At 50.8% G+C, this 20,334-nt stretch overlaps 1 protein-coding gene across 2 annotated transcripts in view; it reads left to right on the top strand.

Annotated features, from left to right (window-relative positions):
• IGF1R (insulin like growth factor 1 receptor) overlaps nt 1–20,334 on the top strand; it is a 232,553-nt gene that overhangs the window by 166,112 nt on the left and 46,107 nt on the right. For both annotated transcript variants that reach the window (XM_037053716.1, XM_037053715.1), the window contains exons 3-4: nt 15,204–15,516; nt 18,968–19,116. In XM_037053716.1, the coding sequence (XP_036909611.1) occupies nt 15,204–15,516; nt 18,968–19,116 (462 nt within the window). The remainder of the gene's footprint in view (nt 1–15,203; nt 15,517–18,967; nt 19,117–20,334) is intronic.

Genomic DNA, 20,334 nt, shown 5'->3' with positions numbered 1-20,334 from the left:
CCTTGGGTTGGCGTGTCTGTCTTTGCTGCCTCCCCGCTGTGTGACTCTGGGCACGCGGCTCTCTGGGTCTGGGGCACCCGTTTGGGAAGAGATTCGGAAAAGAGGGGAAAACACAAGATCTCCCGCTCTGAGCTGTGGAGATTAAATTAGGCCACGCAGGCCGAGCTCTTAGTACATGTAGCCGTGAGTGCCCCCTAAAGGGCAGATGCCTTACTACCAGGGAGAGCAAACACCTTTTTTTTTTCTTTCCATCTAGTACCTTCAGTTTTTACTTCTATCAAACCCTTGAAAGAGAGTGCGTTTTCATTAGGAAGTTTTCGTTTGCCCCAAAGCAGATGTGACCGGAAGGGAGGCTAGGACTCGGTGCTAGGTCAAATGATTTCTTTGGTTATTCTCCGGAAAAGCCAGCACAGGAATGGAGCCAGAAAGCTGTGCTTTATTTTGTGCCTCATCAACTCAGCAAGGCTTCTCTGATTTTTGTCATTTTCCCCCGTTTTTCTGGAGGGGGCACGGGGAGTGTTTTTTTTCATATTATCCTTGTCATCGTTGGTATTTATTTGCTAACAATTCAGAACCTAGAAAAGTGCCAATCTTGAAGGGCACTTCCTTCTGATACTTATTTGTTTTCAATTTTTTTTTTTGTCTAATGCCAGAGAGAACATGAGGCAGATTTTAACGTAAAAGTAAAATTTAAAAACAGGCAGGATGACATGGGACCTGAGGGGCAGAGTCAGCAGGACCACCACACCATGGCAGGAAGACGTTTAGTCTTCCTGGAATCTCGTTTCTCTGGGTTCCTGGCAGCCAAGGTAAAAACTGAAATGCACTGAATTCTGCATACGTCTATACGCATATCCTTGCACATACATTGTATACAAAGTTCAAGGGCTTTGTTTTGGAAAGTTTGCATAAGTAGTGAGCCAGGGGTTCAGTAAGCATGTGACTCTGCTTCTCTTTAAGGCCCTCTGGAAGAAACTGAGGCAGATACAAATAAGACATGGCGTGCTTACCCCAGAGGAGCTTACGGTTGGGTAGGAAGCAATTATAGATGATGAGTCACTGAACTTATATACAATATACACTGAGCACCGGCTATGGGCCAGGTTCCGGGCCTGGCCCCAGGAACTCCGGGACAAGAAAACAGAGGCTTCCCACCCCCACATAGAGTATGCTGGGGGAGGAATGAGCCATGACAGCTGAAGTTGTCTGTCTCTGAATTGTGGTGAAATACTTGTCACATAAAGCTTACCAGTGAGACTTTTTTTTTCTCCCAGTTCAGTGGCAGTGAGTGCATTTCCCAGCAACACCAGCGGTCTCCAGAACTCATCTCCCTAAACTGAAAGTCTGTCCTCACTAAACATGAACTCCACCTTCTGCCTTCTCTCTGGCCCCTGGCAAAATAATGACAAAAACAACAGTAATAATAATAGTCTGATTGTACATGTGCTTAGTGCCCTGGAGGCAATGAACAGGGTGCCTGGACGGAAGGTGACGGGGCAGCACAGCCGGAGCGGCTCCTCCCCAGACACAGTGGTCAGGAGAGGCCTTCTGGGGTGCAGGCACCCAGGCCCCGCACTGCAGGCTGGGGAGACAGGTGGAGGGTGGGAAGGAACAGCGTGTGCGAAGGCCCAGAGTCACGAAAGGGTCTGCTCCCGAGAAAGAGAGAGGACCCAGCGTGCTGGGCACAGGGGCCAGGAGGGCGAAAGGGGGGGGGGTAGTGTGTACTTGTGGATGCAGGTCCTGACTCGGTGAAGTCCCTTCCGCTGTCAGCTGTGTTTCAGGAACCTGGAGTAGAAACTCAGAGCTGCGCTCCAGAACTCTGGGCAGTGCCTGCCCCCAGAAATCACAAGATCCTTATGGGTGGTTACACAAGTGCCGCCTCCTTGGTGGAGGCCCTCAGGCCCAGCTGGGGACAGTCTGAAACGGGCAGGTGGTACCCCCTTACCCTCACAGTGGCGTGGAATGACAGCGTGAGGACGATGGACTGTCCCTGGTGCATGGGCATCCAGGACGGTTTTTGTGAGGTGCGTGGGGTGGGTCCTAGCACAGGAGGTGTAGGTGGTGTGAGAACTGGACAGTCCCTCGGGAGCTCCGGCCAGCTGGCCATCCTTCCCGTCTCCACGTGGAGCAGCGGCCCAGGCAGCCTCTGGTTTTCAAACAGCCTGCACGAGTGCTCGGTTGCAGCTCAGAGGGCCCGCTCCTCGGCCTGGGGAGAGGCTCTTGTGACTTAGAGGAGCAGAATGGCAGAATCTGTACTCAGCTCTCAAGCAAGCTTCTGAGGGCTTCCTGCGGACCCCCCACCTTTGAGCAGCCCTTGGTCCTTGAACCTGACGGTGGGAACTAATTGCAGAGACCTCTTGAGTAGCATCAGTCAGCATTGCCCATTTATTTCAGCATTGATGGTGGTCGGCGATGCCTCTCCCAGCTGATTGGCCTCACGTTATCCCCTCCCTCCATCTCAGCCCCATAATTACAACCAAGGGACGTGGTCCTTTGCCTCTTTCTTCATTGCTTGTCGGGAGTCTTTCATTCCACAGAGGAGGGGGCTTGTTATGTCTCATTGCTATGGTCAGAGTCTTCATCTGACCCCTATAAAAGTTGGGTACAGTTATTTAGCAACAAATTCTATTGGGAGGTTTTTCTTTTCCTTCTCCTCCTACTCCTCCTCCTCTTTGAAGAGCTGAGGGCAGTTTTTTGAAACAGAAAATTCTTTTTCTTGTCAAAAACAAGAGAGTTTGCTGTCTGGTGGAAGGTGATGGTTGAACTTCCATGCTTGCAAAAGCTTTCTGGGCAGGATCTGAAGCCATGCCCCCACCCACCAGTCTGTCCTCAGCTTAGGACCCTTCAGAACAGTAAGGGGAATCCACTGTGGGCCTTCCAGTGACATGACGTGACGGGGCGTAGGAGTCCAGTCCTAATAACTGATAGTTACTGAGGACCTGCCGTGTACCAGGAAAAACCTGGTCACGGGGTTTACCACATTTCACGTTCACCAGCAGCACAAGGTGGCACTGTCTTGTACAGAGACAGAGGAGACTGAGTCCCTAGTCACACAGCCTCCGACCAATGACAGAGCTGGGAGAGGAAATTCTCTCTAATCTGCAGTCCAGGTTCGCACCACGCTGCCCCCTGCCTGCTCGCTCCTGCTGTGTCTACAAAACAGCACGGATTTCAGCATCTCACGTTTTAAACACTGACTCTCCCTAAGACCAATTTTTTTAAAAAAGTAGACAGACAGACAGACATGACTTGGGCCCTTAAAAATGTGGCCCAGCTGGCACATAAATGGGCGTAGGCTGTTTCTAAATTGTTGCTTTAAATTTTGCCAGCCTAGCTTCTGGGCTGGTAGTTTTGTTTGCTTTTTAATATATTTTTGACACTGTCTATTTTCAGAGGAATGCCACCACTTCCTATTGTCACTCCTCCCTGTGGCCAAGCCCAGGGTACCCAGGGGATCAGCACGAGCAAGGCCAAACTTCCCAGCGTGAGGCTGGGGGTGGGGGAGCATTGGTGTAAAAGGCAGTTTGATTTTTTTACATGGACTATCTCAGAAACATGTGCCAACCTGTCTTAATCTGTAGGCTGAGACCCAGCAACATTTCCCACTTGTTTCCACTTCTTCATTTTTATTGCTACTTCTCTAAACAATATCTGCAGTCAGTATAGGGCCAAGCTAACGATTTCTCTTTAGGTCAGTAGGTTGATATTTTTGGTGTCCGTCTGTGTCCAATGTAAAGACAGAGGAGGGAAGCCCCAGGTAAAGGGAAGAGCTGGCTGCGTCAGGTGGGGGCTCCTTTGCTGATTGTGTTCGCGAGCCCCGCCCCTCGCAGACTGTCTTCGATACCTCTGCTCAAGTATGCACCAGGGGACTTGAAAGTCAGCTAGGGTTTGAAAATACTGGATTGGGATAATGGTTTTTTTTTTTTAACACCTGGCTAACTTAATATAAAGTGTTTACACTTCATTTTCCTGGCAGTGGGTTTTCTGTGTAGGTGGCGGAGGACTTCCTGTGAGTTTTGCAAGCTCCAGGGCAGGAGAGTTGCCATAGGTACCCTCTGTGGTCACAGAGACATGAAGGGCAGTTTCCTAATCCCCGTAGTCACCACGTGTGGAGGTGGATGCTGGGTTCTGCACACCGTTTTCTTTTCAGCCCCAGATGGTGGGGCGTGTGCAGGTCTGTCAATGAAATTCAATAAGAATGCCCTTTTTAGGAATTCCGAAGATTGAGTCTTGAAAGAAGATCGCCTTTTCCCTAAACGTGTGCTCTGGTAGGAACTGCTGTCTGCAGTACCTCCTGGGCCGGGGGATATTTCCAGCACGACAGCTCCCGAGGAGCCGGAGGCGCTTCCTCTGCCAGGGGTTCTGCAGTTTCAAAGGATGGAGGTTAGGGAGGGAGGAGCTGTGGGCGTACAGCGCGGAGGGCGGAGGAGGATGGAAACAACAGGTTCAAAATGTATCTCCGTGCCCCCGCCGAGCTCTGGCGTGGGCTGAGAATGCGAAATTTAGGAAGTTCTTCCTGAGCAGAAAGTGGGCTTGGGGAAAAGCTGAGGCGCTGTTTATTTAGATGGTGGTGAGGGCGTGCGTTTGGGGTGCAGATGCGTTTATTTGATAGGCTTTACTGAGGTGGGGAGAAAGAAATGTGTGTGGTGTGGGGGACAGTGTGGTTGGGAGGCAGTTTCAGAATTGGCAAACGGTCTGGGGGGGTTGTGAGGATCAATTTTGCAATTTCCAACAGTATCCAAGGAGATTTGCGGGTTGTTTATGGAAAGGCATCATGTGCTTTCAAGGTGGAGAGCTGCCTCTCTTTGTGGGGAGCGGGGCCATCACGTCACAGTGTGACGGGAGCCCTGGGCTCCAAGGTCAGGTGCCCGGCCCCTGTGCGTGGTGTCACTTTCTCAGCCTCAGCTCTCTGGGCTTTATTCATCTGCCAAAAGAAGACAAGACATTCCACTGGGTGCCAAGGTCTTGGGTTGCTTTCAGCTGCAGAAAACGATGACTCCTTCCTCTGGGCATTTGTCTCATTTCAGAGGTGCTTCAGGCTCAGGCAGAACCAAGTGGTGAAGCCCAGACTGCGGGCGGGCGTGGGCCTCAGGTGAGAGGTCCTCCTGGGTGAAAGGGAAACGGTCCGCCCGCCCCACCGTCCTCAGCACCCCCCGCCCCGCCCCAGCTGGCATCTGGGAGTCTGGCCCCAGCTGCGCTGATGCACAAACGCTGACTGCAGTCTTCACCCTGCCTTCAGGTCACTCTGATTGTTTGCAAAACATGTTCTTTTTTTTTTCCCTTTGTCACTTGCCAGGACTTGTTCTCTCTGTGAGTACAACAGAGACACTTCCTGAGGGATGATGTGGTACTGCCAGGGCTCCTGCGCCCTGCCCCTCGGGGCCCCCTGCTGGGGGGATGAGGATGCTCTGGAACTCAGGGGACAACTCTTTGGCATGAAATTCACGCAGGTTACTACAGAGCTTACTCCTCTGAAGAACAGAGAAAAAAAAGATTACTACTTAACATTTTCAGGTCCTTGTTTTCAGTTTGTTTAAGTCCAGCATGTGGATAAGATTTTTGGAGGTGAGATAGATGCTCAAGATCCTTCCTTTTTTTTCTTTTTAAATTTTGATTTTTAAGTGATTTGGCTACTTTGGGGTTTGGCAGTGTTTCCGGAAAGTTGTCTTGGGAAACGNCCAGGGCTCCTGCGCCCTGGCCCTCGGGGCCCCCTGCTGGGGGGATGAGGATGCTCTGGAACTCAGGGGACAACTCTTCGGCATGAAATTCACGCAGGTTACTACAGAGCTTACTCCTCTGAAGAACAAAGAAAAAAAAAAAGATTACTACTTAACATTTTCAGGTCCTTGTTTTCAGTTTGTTTAAGTCCAGCATGTGGATAAGATTTTTGGAGGTGAGATAGATGCTCAAGATCCTTCCTTTTTTTTCTTTTTAAATTTTGATTTTTAAGTGATTTGGCTACTTTGGGGTTTGGCAGTGTTTCCGGAAAGTTGTCTTGGGAAACACAGCCGCGTGTTCTAAAAGTTAAGGTATATTGACTCCAGAAACATGGGACTTCACGGGCACATGCCCCGAGGCTTCTGGGGCATGGGGGCCCCTTTGTGATTTTGGACTTTTGTGCAAATTGCTTCCATCTTTGGCCCAGGGATGGCACAAGAGGATGATCTATAGCCATAATTTCCAAGTTCAAGGCCTCATGTGTGTTTCCCAGTGCAGAGCTGCTCTACTTGTTTTCCTCAAGTTCTTCCTGTTTTTCGATCTTTCCAGCCAAATTCCTTTGAACCGGGAAACTCATGCTGTAGGAGATAGCAGACAACATTTTGGGGGGTGATTTAAAAATGAGGATGTGGGGTGGGGTAAGACTGCTCAGGTGGGAAGGACGGAGAAACTCACCTGTGTGTCCCCACTCCAGCCAGGCTGGCTGCACATCACGTCTCCACCCGGCCCCAGATGGCCAGGCCATGGCACCAGGGTAAGTGGGCAGCAGCATCCAAAGCACAAGCCTTTGCATCGTCCACCCTGTTTCTCAGAGCTGACCATGGACTTCATCACATTTTCCTTCAGGTTCCAGCTTGCTTAGACCCTGTCAGATAATTCACTTTCAAATTTGGGTAATATTCCAGGGAAAAAAAATGAGCACCCGAAGTCAGAAATGACGCTAGCTATTTGATGGTTTGGAGTACAAATAAAAATTTCCTCTCTGGTGGATCCTAAGTAGTAGAAAAAAGCTGGCGGTCCTGGTGAGCCCAGCTCCATTGGACATTAAAACTGAATCACTTTTTTTCAACTAGCATTTTTTACACATGAGACACCTCGCTTGGCATTTCATTCAAACCCAATTTTATCTATCATTTACAAAAACAAACTCAAATAAACTCAGTTGGGGGGGTAAGAAAGGAAAAGGGAGTCTTCAGCTCAGGCATCCTTCAGTCAGCCTGTCCAAAGCACAGAGTTGGGGTATTCTCCGCAGTTCGAATTCAGAAAATGATAGTGTCCCGTGGCCGAGGTAGCATCTGAGCACTGTTCACGCATTCTGGCAGGGTCAGAGGCACGTTTGTCTAGTGCAGTGCCCCGCCTCCCTGTCCGTCACCCACAGACACAAACGGAATGCGACAGGAACTGACAGAGTTCTGTGGGAACGGCAAGTTTGGCTTTCGGTTCAGTGGTAGTCTCCACAGGGACAGCGACCCCCCTGCATTTGTGCGTGTTTTCGAGGTGCTTGGGGATCATCAGACGGGTGGACTGTATCGAACAGTTGTGGGGGTAGGTGCTCCACAGTCCAGTTCCCCAAAAACCACCTCTGTGAAGGTGTGTGTGCTAATTCTGTTAGCCAGAAGGTCTGACCAGCTGGGACGCCCTGTTCCCCTTCCTGTCCCGATAACAGACTTGGCCATGCTTTGAAAGTCACTGGGTCTTTTGTGGCTTCTCCACAGTAGTAAAAATACTTGAACTTCAGGAAGCAGGGCCAGCCATCAGATTAGATAACGGAAAAGAATAATGTGACATTATCCTCTCAAATATATGTTCACCAGTTTAACAGTGTGATTCAGGAAGTAACAGGATCAAAGCGGAGAGGGCTGGAGAGGCGGGGAAGGTAATAAATGACTTAAAATTTCCCGATTGGCAGTCACTGCTATTCATCCTGTCCTTAATTACAGAAAGAAAGCGGGGAACAGGTATTTTTCTCCCACGCCACCCAAAACAAATACTTTTAAGGCAGATGTGAGATGCTATTTTTAAAAAGCATGTCCATCTTTAAAGGCTTAAAGAAATGCAATTATATAGTAAAAATCTACGGTCCCAAGAAGAAAATGGACCAAATACATTAAGAGACGCTTAGAGGTCAAGAAATGTGTGTGTGTGTGTGTGTGGGGGGGGGGGGCACCTCACCAGCAGTCCCAGAATTGAGATGAGCTATTTATTTCCCCTTCTGACATTAGAAAAGAAGAATATAAAATGGGACTACAGGCCATTTTTCCTTCTCTTCACAAAGCGTGCTGCTCCTGAGGCTGCAGCAAAGAGTGTACCATGGATTCCAAAAGTGCTTTGCAAAATTCTGTGGTCCCCGATGCGGCGTGTATCTACCCAGAGAGGGAGCTTTGGGTGGCTGTTCGTCTTCTTTTTTAAGATTTTATTTATTTTTAGAGAGGGGGAAGGGAGACAGAAAGAGGGGAAGAGAAACATCAATGCAAGAGAGTAACATTGGTCGGTTGCCTCCCGCATGCACCCTGACTGGGGACCAAACCGGCAACGTGCATCTGCGTGTACGGGTGTGTATGTGCAAATCTACATGCCACGCACACTGTAAAAGTCTGCCTCCATGGGTACCTCATACATTTATCACTGTCTCCTGGTAAACGGCTCCACCATTGACAAAATTTTATCCAAATTCCCACCTGCTGCTCTCTAAAGAGTTATTTCCCTGTGAGTGGCCATGTTAATTCATTTACGTTGTATAGACATAAATGCTTCTGTATGTGGAGAGGGGCTGTGCATGACTTCGGGAAGCATTGCACCTTCTGGACCAACAATTTCTACCAAAATCAATGAGAAACGATGCATGTGGCATGCACTGGATAGCATGGGTGTATGCAGTAGGCATCTATCAGTGGCACTGACACCTTGGTTGACGCCGGGAAGGCTTGTAAGTGCTCAGAACTGGGCCCTAACACCAGTGGTAAGAGATGCGCTCAAAACCACAAAGCCAGACGCCTCTTTCTGGGAGCGCGGCCTCCACTCGGACGAAGAGCCCCCGGTGTGTCACTCCGGGCACAAGCCTGCCTTGTTAGGAAGTCGGCGAAGTTAAGGGGCCCCCCGTACCTCACATAACTCTGTGTACAGTACCAGAGAGTGGAAATAGGGCTGGAAGCACGAACCACCAGACAAGTTACAAATATAGAATGCTCTCTCAATTCCACTTTAGTTAGTCATGGAGGGACAGTGTGAGTTTTATAAACTTATAAGGAATATACAAACAGTTCCCGATTTAAAATAACTTGGAGTAATTTTTAAGTGTGTGAAGAGTATTTTTTTCCCACCCTGTCCATTTAAGCATCTGTGACAGGCAATAATAAGTGACTGGTGTCTTTATGTGGCCATGCCTGGCGGTCACAACACTGGGGAAGAGTTTCAACAGAATCATCCATGCTGGGCCTGGCTGCCTGTCTCAGCCAGCGTGCCTTTCCCATACGCCAAGGTTGTGGGTTTGAGCCCCAGGCAGGGCACATACAAGAAACAACCAGTGAATGCATAAGCAAGTAGAACAACAAATCCATGTCTGTCTGTCTGTCTCTCGCCCCCTCCCACATTCCTCTCTCTCTAAAATAAATTAAAAAAAAAAGACTCACCCATTCTGCGGGAATTTTTCTTCTTCTCCCTCTCTATTTCCTCCTCCTCCTTTTCTGAGAAACACTAAAAATAAAATAAATGAAATGAAAATAAAAATAAATGCAGGATGAAGGGGGTGGGAGTGGTGTGTGAGAGACACTCTGTGTGCCCCTGGTGAAGAAGTGGCCGCAGAACCCCCCTCAACACCCCCTAGTGTTCTTCCCCCTCTCCCGGAGTTTTCTCCCATTAAAATTTCTCTGTCTTCTCCAAATTTGAACGTAGGCTTTGAGTATGAGTTTGGAAGAAAGACATTTGGGACAGTTGTAGAGTATAGTAGAATAGTTGGATTTCTTTAAAAAGAAGACTTTTATAACAATGACAGGGGTGGGAAGCACCCCTTCCAGCTCTCTGACTGGGTTCATTTCCTGCTTCCTCGCCGCCTTCTGGGAGGCTGCTCTGTGCTGTAGCTTCAGGTTCATTCCCCAGGCTGTTCTGCAGACCTCACGCTGCCTGGCATATTCCCTCCTCCATCGGGGGAGTAGGTACGAGGGTAGCAGACACGGTCATCTCTCCCAGCAGAGTTGACAGCTGGTCGTCGTCTTTCCTAATGTCAGAGAATAACATCACTGAGTTCATCTCACAGGCTTCAAGTCTTTCCTTCCTTCAGATACAACTAGGCTGTGAAGATTCTGGGGTCTCAGTGGACCTCTTCCCCAGCTTCCGCTGATGCACCTGTGGTTTGCATCCCGACACGTGACTGGGAGGCCGCCAGGGCCCATTTTGCCACCTGCGGATCACAAAAGTCAAAACTGGAGAAGGAAAATGAAGTGCAGACACATGGCACAACATGGACGGACCTTGAAGGTGTTACGCTAAGGGAAAAGAACCAGGCACCAGAGGTCCCGCCACATAGGGTCCCGCTCATAGAGAATGTCCAGAGGAGGCGAGTCCGTAGAGACAGCAAGCAGATGAGTGACCACCTAGGGCTGGAGAGTGGCCTGGGGGGTCCGGCGGTGGCTTCTCCTGGGGGGAATGCAGTACCAAAAACCATCAATTTGCATACTTTAGGTGGGCGAATGATGTGTGAATTCAGTAACACTGCTAAAAAATGTGTGAAGGAAGGAGAGCATCGTAACCCCCAGTGAGCAAAGCCCGCAGCTCAGCCAGAGGAGAATCCCGGCACCACCTCTGCCTGGCACTGAGTTTTCCCTGTCGGTTGTAAGCCTGCTTTGCATTCTTCTCATCCAGGGCCGTTCTTTCTTCACTCTCGCTAATTAGCTCTTGAAATTTTTATTTAATAACGGTGCCATTATGGTGCCCCTCCTTCCGCCTCCTTGGTGCCCCCTCTTCTCTTCCTTTGTCAGTGCTCTGCCCAGCGCCGCCTGTTGGATCCCGGGAACGAAAGCCATCCAGCACGTGTTGTCTGGAGGTGACGATTTCTTTTGTTCTCTAATGAAATGTTCGCAGATGGGTCCAGTAGCCATTATGACATGTTTCCCGAAACCTCGGCTTCCTGCGTGTGCGGTAGACGGCGAGGCTCTCCTTGGAGCTGAGTGTTTCTGTGAGCCTGGATCCTATTGCTCTATGTGCCCGACGGAGGAGAGGGTGCAGGCGGTTTCTCCTCCTCCCGGACCCCATTTTCAGTCTTGCCAGGACTCCCGGATTGGTGCCGGCCGTGAACCCTGCTATCCAATCTTGTGAATGGGGCTTGTTAGGGGGCGGGGTTCTGCAGCTCATCGAGGCTCCCTGGGTCTCCCTGGTCTGTCTCCCCGGCAGCACAGCCATTCATGTATATGGTCGCCTTTGCCCCGTAGAATGTATGCATGGCGGGAGCTGCCACCTCAGCTGTTTGAACTGAGCAGAGACCCTTGCCAACAAACCCGACAGGTCTCCGCCTTGGAATCTGTGCTGGAAAAACATCCTCAAAGGCTCTGTTTGCCGTAACTCAACAAATAAAGAAGGTTTAGCTGGGCCCATGTTACGTCCTTAATATCACCTGGATGCTTGACCCTTTTCTGGAAGGGTCACGTTTTGTGGGTGTTTGTCCTTCCTCTCGTCTAAGCGGCACACCTCGGGGAGGAGCAGGGTGAGCCAGGACCCGTGATATAATGTGTCCTGATGGACGCAGACCTCAAAGGAAGAGGGTCATGAGGCGACCTCTAGCCTTTTCCCACAGGCAGCAGAGAGCAGCTGGAACAGAGGGGGTGCAGAGGCGGTGAGCGACACAGACAGACAGACAGACCTGAGTTTGAAGCCCAGGCCGACAGCTGAGCAGAGTCAGTAGCTCTGGACTGACAGTTAAGTGTCCAGGTGCTGCCATGTGGTCGTCTACCAATGAGGGTGATGAGGCTGACCCCGTGTCACCAATAGGAATTTAAATAGTGTCTGTGAGACACTGGATGTATTGCCGGGCACATGGAAGATGCTCCATGAATAGTAACTTTAGGTTAATAAAGAGCCCCGGGGTCACACTCAAACTACATTCACCTAGGAAGGACCCCAAGGGCAGCTGCGGGAAAGATGACGGGGGTCGGAGGCAATGAGAAGCGCGCAACGAGCGAGCCTGACGGCATGACAGTAGGTATTTTGAAGACCGTTCAGAGAGACCCCAAGCATCCCATGGGGGAAACCCATGCTGGTCTCACGGCCCCTTGTACCCCACACCGTTCACACAGCTGCTGCAGTGTGGGAGTGGGGGAAGGGACCACGGTGTCTGTATGTAAGGGAGCTGTGACCGGGTGAGGTTGGGAGGGAGGCCAGACCGACCACCTCAGAATTCAGAGGGAGTATTTGCAAGTGAGACCCACGCGAGAAGGCAGCTGTCCCTCCTGAGTACCAGACACCCAGGTGAGGCCTGGCGAGAACTGTAAGGAAATGCATTCTTGTTCGGGGTCAGCATGGCCTTGGTCAGGACAGGTGTACTCAGGCAGCTGGAGCAGTGCTTTCTCCAAGGTCACTGCGTGAAGGCTCTCCTAGGTGTTTGTCACAGAGTGTCCTGGACAGGCATGAGGGGGAGGACCTTGAAACTTCCTTGCACCTAGAAGTGTCAGGTTTGATGGAAGCCTCCCAGGAGTGGCCTGTTCCCAGGGGGAAAGTGACCAACTGCACACGAACTTGTTGCTTATGGCCTGGCGACAGGTGCATGGCCCCGGGGGCTTCTTGCCGGAGGCTGCCTGCTCCTGCAAGCTCTGCAGGGGTCCCGCAGTGCAGAGTCACCTCGGAAGGTGTACCAGGTGGGCGAGGCCAGGTAACGAGAGGGGGGTGATGCGGAGTTAGAGCACAAAACTTCTTGCCCCTCCATGCACACCTCCCCACCCTGTATTGTAGGAAGTTCCTATGTTAACACAAAGATGATCTCCAGGAGTCTTTCTGTTAGAAAGACTGAGTCTTGAGAACCCCATCAAAGACGGTGAGGAGCAGCTCCTTCGTAGTCGCTGAACTGGGGAGGAAACTTGAGCTTGCGGGCTCACTCCTTTCCAAAATTCACTGGTGCATTAACCATGGTCCACGCCATTCCTAACCAGGCACTGACAGTTCTCCGTTCCAGTCCCTTCCATGTGCCTCTGGTGGGTTCCCGGAGCTCTGGTTGCCATGGTGGTCTTTCAAGGGGTGGACACTGTTGGTTCCAACAGAGAACTCCAGTGACTTCAGATTCCAGCCATTAAAATATATCTTTTCTGACTATTCCTGGTTGAATGTGTTCCTTCCCATGTTTTCCTTTGTTGCTGAGAAGTGACGTGTTGCAAATGCAATTTTCTTTTGTGAACATTTAAGGTACAGGGTTGCAACTTGAACTTTCCTTGACCATGCCTACCCGACAGGGCACAGTGGCCACGATTTAGTTGCAAGTTGTCTTCATCCGACCCGGGATACCCAGGCAGTGGTTCTGGGCACTTCTCCATTCACCATGTATCAGGACATCAAGACATGTGACAGTTTCTTCTTATCTTCCTTTCGAGAAAATGGTGCTTTACTGTATTTTTGAGTGTATGTGTTTGTGTGTGCGTGCGTGTGTTGTACCAGGTTTATTTTCATTTTCTTCCTGGATATAAGCGCTTTCCCATAAGCCTGCTCTTTCATCCTGGCTGACGGAGGTAGAGAATGCCATCCGATAAGCCCCAATGAGACAGAGCGGGTCTGCCTGCACCCGCCGGGAAGCGCCCGTGCTCCCCGCCACTCTGCCCGCTGTGAGCGGTGCCTGTGCTTGGGCCAGTCAGAGCATCACAGACATGAGGACAGGGGAGGACAGATTGCAGATGACTTTACAGGGCTCCCTGGCCTTGCCCTGAGCTCCTGCAGAACCACTCACGGACCCTGGGGATGGGTCACCTTTCCGTCCCAACTGGGAAATTCAACCAACAGGTGGGATCTCCTTGGTTCACCAGGCTGCAGGCTGGTGGGCAGTTCCAACCCCTGGCAAACCCGTTCCTCTCACTGCTTGTCCTCCTGTGGGGGTCTGGGGAAGTCTGAGCTTTCTTGTACCTGCCTGCCTTGTCTGTGGGACCCAGCTGAGCACCTGGCTGATAGGGTGGGTGCATGTGGCACTCAGAGGGAGCATTTCTCACCCACTCACCTGTGGCTAAGTGCTCTGTGGAGGACACCCAGGGGTTCAGTTGACACAGCTGGGGTCCCTGTCCTCCCCGCCCTTCCTGATGGTGTCTGATGGAGTTGACACTCCTCTCTGGGCACGGCCTGGAGACCTGACCGTGCTGCAGGCCCCGTGTCTCCGTGGCGCACTATGGGAGTAGGTGTACGCTTTCCCGGAGTTAGCAGCAGCTCGGGGCGCCTTTATGCGTGACGATGTGCACCTTTTAGGAAAGGTGCCCCTCATTGTAGAGGCAGCAGCAGTGTGTCACTAGGGCGACCCAGAAATAACTGTAATGTCCCTCGACCAGTGTCTGTTGTGACTCGAAAGTGTGACCTCATTTGAACATCCGTGAACTCGTTCTATCCTTCAGAAATGATTCAGGATAAAATTGTTTCCATTTTTAAAAAAATGATGTGGCTAAGTGGTCCCTTTTCTGTGTTTTTTTGTTGTTGTTGTTGTTCCCTGTCAAAGGTCGAGTTCTCCATCTTCTCTTTCAGCAAAGCACGTTATTGTCACATGCTCTTAAAAAACGTTTTCTCTGAGGTCGAGGTTGTGGAAGAACTTACTGGTGAGAACAAAAACAAATGTTTGTTGAAAACCCTAAACACAGAATTTCATAGATGCAAAGACTCCGGAGAGGGAGGGAGTTACCAGCTGACATGTGTGACCTTTTTCCTGTCCCAAAATGAAGAGAACGAGCCTTTAATGTGGTGCCTTATTTTTGTGTGGCCATGACCCCACACCAACCCTTATAGTGGTAAAGGTGGGATGTGCCATTTGCTTTTCCAGCAGTTTAGAAGGGCTTTTGTTTTCACTGTAAGAATTCCAGTGAACAGAAAGATTTCTTGGTAACATCAAGGTGCCTTTTCCCCCTGTCCGTTTGTCAGTTCATAGCAGCTCTCGTCCCACTTTTATTTTTAATCCTGCCTGGTGTGCTCCTTCCTGGTGGAAGCCAGGAAGCGGCTCCCTTCTTTTCTCCCGCCGCTCCGTAGGTGGAAATTTGGTAACTGCACTACATTTAAAGTTTTGGCATTCATATGGCGCATCTATCCATTTGCTGGCGAGACACACTGCCTGGGGCTTTTCAAGAAATCCCTTAATGGCTCTGCACACGAATAATATTTATATACATTACAATGAGACAAAATTTACAGCGGGCTTCTGGGGCTGGCTCCAGGACTCGCTAATCCCACACTTCTGCGTGTTCTCACCTCCTGCCCCGCCCCCCCCACTCCCCCCCCACTGTGTGTCCCTCGAGTGCTCACCGCCTGTCCCCTCTGCCCCACAGCGTGCCCGGGCACCTGCGGGAAGCGGGCCTGCACGGAGAACAGCGAGTGCTGCCACCCGGAGTGCCTGGGCGGCTGCAGCGAGCCCGACGACGACACGGCCTGCGTGGCCTGCCGCCACTACTACCACTCCGGCATCTGCGTACCCAGCTGCCCGCCCAACACCTACCGCTTCGAGGGCTGGCGCTGCGTGGACCGCGACTTCTGCGCCAACATCCTCAACGCTGACAGCAGCGACACCGAGGGCTTCGTGATCCATGATGGCGAGTGCATGCAGGAGTGCCCCTCAGGCTTCATACGCAACGGCACCCAGAGGTCAGTCTCCTGGCTGGCGGTCACGCAGCCCTGCCCACAGAGGGCGGCTAGCCCTTGTCCGATCTGGGTGGGACTCTGTGGAGGGTAAGGGGTGGGCCCACCTCAGAGGGTTGGCCTGAGTTACAGTTTCTGTGAGAGTCTGGGGACCCCTGACACGTGTCTCTACCTGCCCCCAAACCCCCCAGCTTGTTTTACATTTTGTTCCGGAAGGGACTGCCTGGCCCTTTGACATGAAGTACCTGCCTGGCTGGCTCAGGGACCTGCAGGTCACTGTCTCCCTGAGCACTTGCCTGCGTGGTTGCCACCCACACAGAGGACTGCAGACTGGGGTTGGCAGCGTGAGCCCCGGGGAGGCAGGGTAAGCCCCCAGCAGCCTGGAGGCAGGGAGCAGGCCCAGGACACCTCTCCGGCACAAGCCGCATCCTGTGTCTGAGGTGGCAGCTATGAAGTGTGAGCAGTGGCTTAGAAGAACCTACGTTTTCCATCAGCACCTTCTCTTCTCTCTCACCCCCTTGTCCGGCACCCTTGCTGCCCCCTTTTCTCTCTGCCCCTCATTTTTCTTCCTAAATGTTGAAACTTCACTTGGGAAGCAGAGAAGTTCCTTACAGCAATAGGTGTCCCTCTGGGCAAGCCAACTGGATGTCCATAAAATCATCATTGGTTTATCTTTTAGAACTCCCTCCTCCAAAAAAAAAAACACACTAAGGCTAGCATTTTTAGAATTCACAGGGCTATCACCCTAGAAACACAAGAGAACTAGAGCTCGGGGTGGCCGTTCGGGCGCCTGGAGCCGAGTGGGGAGCTCCGGATTCGCGGGTGCAGTCCTCCGTCGTGACCAGCACCGGCTAGCCCCGTGTTCAGGCTGTCCCACCGATTTAAAACACCGCTAGGAACGTGAACGTTGACGTCGAATGTGCCGTGGAACCCGCCTGCTCTTACTGCGGTCTGTTTCTGTGAGCCGTTCCAGCTAACCCTTTCGAAAGGGCATTCTCTTTCCTGTGTTACATTTGGAGACATTGCTCGCGCTGTAGGCCTAACTTTAAACCAAGGTAGAGCGCACCTTGGCCCCGAATAGTGGAGGCAGAGCAACTTTCCGCCCATGATAACTTCTGTAACCCTCACAATAGTAAAATCTGTTCTAACTACTTTAAAATGGTAAATGTGCCGAGATTCCTACAAACTGTGACATGTACATAGTCCACCCTAAGTGAGTCTACCACGCTTTGCTCACATGCATTGTATGGGCAGCCTTAGAGGATAAAAGGGCTTGGCCAGTGCCCTGGGCAGCCTGGGACCAGACAAGGTTCCTCCTGGGGTGGGGTCGGAGGGCAGCTGGTCCGTGAGTGGGGTCATGCCATTTCTGCCCCATGGCCGCATTTCTCCGTGGGAATGGACAGACTGGGCAGACTGGGCACATGAGTTTCCACAGCGCTGTTGCTCGTACTGCGAGGCCTCCTGCCAAGAACTAAGCCTTCGTTTGTCCTACTTGTTCTTAGTGTCTGTCCAAAGCCACAGTGCGGCTTTTCCATCTTAAAGTAAAATGCCATCAAGAAAGAATACGCGCTCCCCCCTGCCCCAGCCTGTAAGGTCTAATGAACACTTAGCTTAAAACATTTTTAATACTGTTTATTCCCTCTTGGCACTAGAATGGATTTGAGGAAGCTTAATCTATAAACACATAATCAGGGCGCTTCCTTAGGCAAACATTTTAAACTGCTACCTGATTCCTAGACATTTTTAGTTCCCCAAATATGTATTTATTTTATTATTGTTTTTACCCCTTTGTCAACGTTTTATCTTTGAACTACAATTTGACATACAAGATTCTGTAGCAAAAGTGTTTAGTTCAGAAATTGCTGTTTGAATGCAAGGGGGGGGCGGGGAATAAACCTCGTTAATACCCAGGAGTTCTGCTCCTGGACATTTGCCCCAGGCAAGTGAAAACTGACAGCCATGTGAAAACATGTATGAAGTTGTTCATAGCAGCTGTGTCTGCAACGCACAGCCCCAAACAGGGCACCACTCCGGCGTCTCGCACTAGGCAAGCAGCTGAGCAGCCTGTGGCGCGTCCACCCCCAGGGGGCGGGGCTCCGCAGCTCAAAGGGATGGACTATTGAACCACACAGGAGCTCCGGTGGGTCTTAAGGACATTGCCCGCGTGTATGTGGTGCATGCCTCAGAAGGTCACATACCATGTCATTCCATGTACGGGGCATTCTCAAAATGACAAATTAAAGGGATGGAGAGCAGCAGAGGGGGCTCCGGGAAGGAGTTAGGGATGTGGGGTGGGTCCCTAAATGGGCGATCTTTTTGGATTCCTTCCCTATTGTCAGCCCAGTTCCCTTGAAAAGCTTGTCTCCCATTCTCCTGATGCAAAATAGGAAGACACCAGGGAAATTTTGCTCACCTATAAGCTTTTAAACAAAACACAACCCTGTACCTTTGGCCTTAGATATGCAATAAAATTCCAGGGGGGGAAGACATTGATGAAAACAGCAATAACTTACACTGTTGTCTTGAATGTGTTTTTTTAATCTTTATAAAGTTTAAAAGAGCATGCAATGCTCTTTTAAACTTCGTGACATAAAACGTGATGGTTTTCCAACTCACCATCCTATTATTCACACACCCCATAAGGTTGTATCCTTTATTTGGTTTGGACATCAACCCAAATTTTGATCCAGGCCCTGGGGTTCAGCTGCTAGGTTAGCGTTTCGCCCGCTGTCTCCTAAGTAACGGGAGGTAGGCAGGCCAGGCAGCAGCCCCTGACTGCTTGCTGGCAATCTGCGGAACGTTCAGCGCAGCGTTGGAAATAGGAGCTCATTACAGAGTAATGGAGGTTCCTGGCTTTTATTGTGTGTGCAGCGAAAACAACATTTGGATCAATTTACAAGTTTCTGCAAAACACTGTTGGGCAATCTCAGCTGTGCTTTGGCGGGAGAGTAACGGACCTGCGCGGTGCCCCAGGTTTTTCGGAAGCCCTCACCCAGCTTTCCCGGGACAGGACGCTGGCTGCGGGAGTGGGACTCCTTCCTATTCCTGGCGGAGCTGCTGCTGTCCCTTTGCTGCTGCCCCTGTCCAACCTCCAGGGGGCGCCAGGCAGGAGCGGTGGCATCAGAGAGCAGCCTTGCTCAGCACTTCTTTCTGGGACGCTGTTTCCCCCACATGAGGCCAGCTGGCTCACCAGGCGCCAGCCCCATGACACACGCGTGCTTCACGGATGCATTGTGTGTTTTGTTTGAAAGAAGCCACACGCTCTTCCCTCTGTTTGCAGTCTGTGTGGCTGATCCTGGGTGGGCTTGGGATGGGTTACAGTGGGAACTACTGAAACGCTCCAAAACGTTGGTGTTCACAATGTGTACGACTGGCATAAAAACAGGGCCTTGTGATTTTTCAGTGCAAGGGGACACTCTGACCTCTGTGTTTGTGGTTGGTTCTTTACCTTCAACAGCATGTACTGCATCCCTTGCGAAGGCCCTTGCCCCAAAGTCTGTGATGAGGAAAAGAAGACGAAGACCATTGACTCGGTGACGTCCGCTCAGATGCTCCAAGGCTGCACCATCTTCAGGGGCAATTTGCTCATTAACATCCGACGGGGCAGTAAGTATTCGCTCCCCCCCGGAAGGGGTGGCTGGTTCCCTTGGTTTTCTGGCATTGATGCTGTTTTCTATCCATCCGTGACTCACACCTGAAATGCGGGCCTAGAAAAACAGTGGGCTGCGTCAGCCTTGGGCTTGACGCCTCACCTTTGCGTTTCCCCAGAGATTAAAAAAAAACCACATTGAAAGGCAGTCTGGGTTTTTATGTTGTTGTCGTTTTGTTTTTTTGCCATTGGCCTGGAGTTTATTCCTGTGGAGGGCTATTCCTCATCTTTTGGTGAGCCGCCTCTTGCGCAGGGGATGCGTGTCCGGACAGACAAACCCCAGGAGAGACGATGGATCAGGGGGATGACTCAGCAGTCCCCAGTGGGAGCCAAAGCCACACAGCTTGGGGCCCAAAGATTTTGGTTGCTTGGATCTGTTTGAGGAGACTGGGCAAAGGGAAGGGTTCATGATATCACTTTAAAATGTTCCGAAATCTGAAAGAGCAGTTGCTGTCCGATTGGCTTCTGAGGGCCAAGAGATCTGTGTGTGTCGCTCTGCATTTACCATTTTGGCCTCCCCACACCTCCACACCACGGCCCCTGCAGGGTGAGCATCTGGGGTGGTGGGTGGCTTTCCTGGTGTCTGCATTTGTGTGAACCAGGTCCCGTGGACATGCTCGTGACGTTTTTACTTCTGATCTGTGACGGACGCGGGCTGCTCGAAGTGGTGCCTTAAATCCTCTGCAGCGGGGCCCCTGGTCAAGGTTCTGATAGTTTCATAAGCTAGAATAAATATAGTAAGAAGACCTTGAGATTGAAAAGGAATTTTTCCCCCTAAATTCTTTTGTGAAGAAAGTGATGTTACAGTTTGAGGGCGAAAAAAACTAATTTATTTGTTCTGTGAATTTACTTTTCCTTAATGTTCCTTGGTAAAGGATCGAGCTATATTTTTATGGTTTAGAAACAGCAGAAGCGGATTTTTTCCTTGTTCTTTTCAGTTTTTGGATGTCTCTCCTTTTTTCCCCCTCACATTTTCCAGCCTTTTGCAACAGAGATAACTTCGTGTCCACATGGCTAGAGTTTTCTACTCCCCCCCTCTCCCCCGGCTACTTGTAAAGCTTTATTTTTTGCTTTTACTTTAACAAGATCGGCTCATCCCTACAACATACTTTTTAAGTGCCTGAACTTGCTCCTGAAGATATTCCTGTCCTGAAGATAAAAATGTGGCCCACAAC

This window comes from Sturnira hondurensis, unplaced genomic scaffold (genome assembly GCF_014824575.4).
Source record: "Sturnira hondurensis isolate 20B ecotype Veracruz unplaced genomic scaffold, ASM1482457v3 Scaffold0007865, whole genome shotgun sequence".
In the NCBI taxonomy this organism is placed as follows: Eukaryota; Metazoa; Chordata; class Mammalia; order Chiroptera; family Phyllostomidae; genus Sturnira; species Sturnira hondurensis.
Note: the sequence above shows the minus strand (reverse complement) of the source record. Positions and strands in the feature narration are given on the sequence as shown.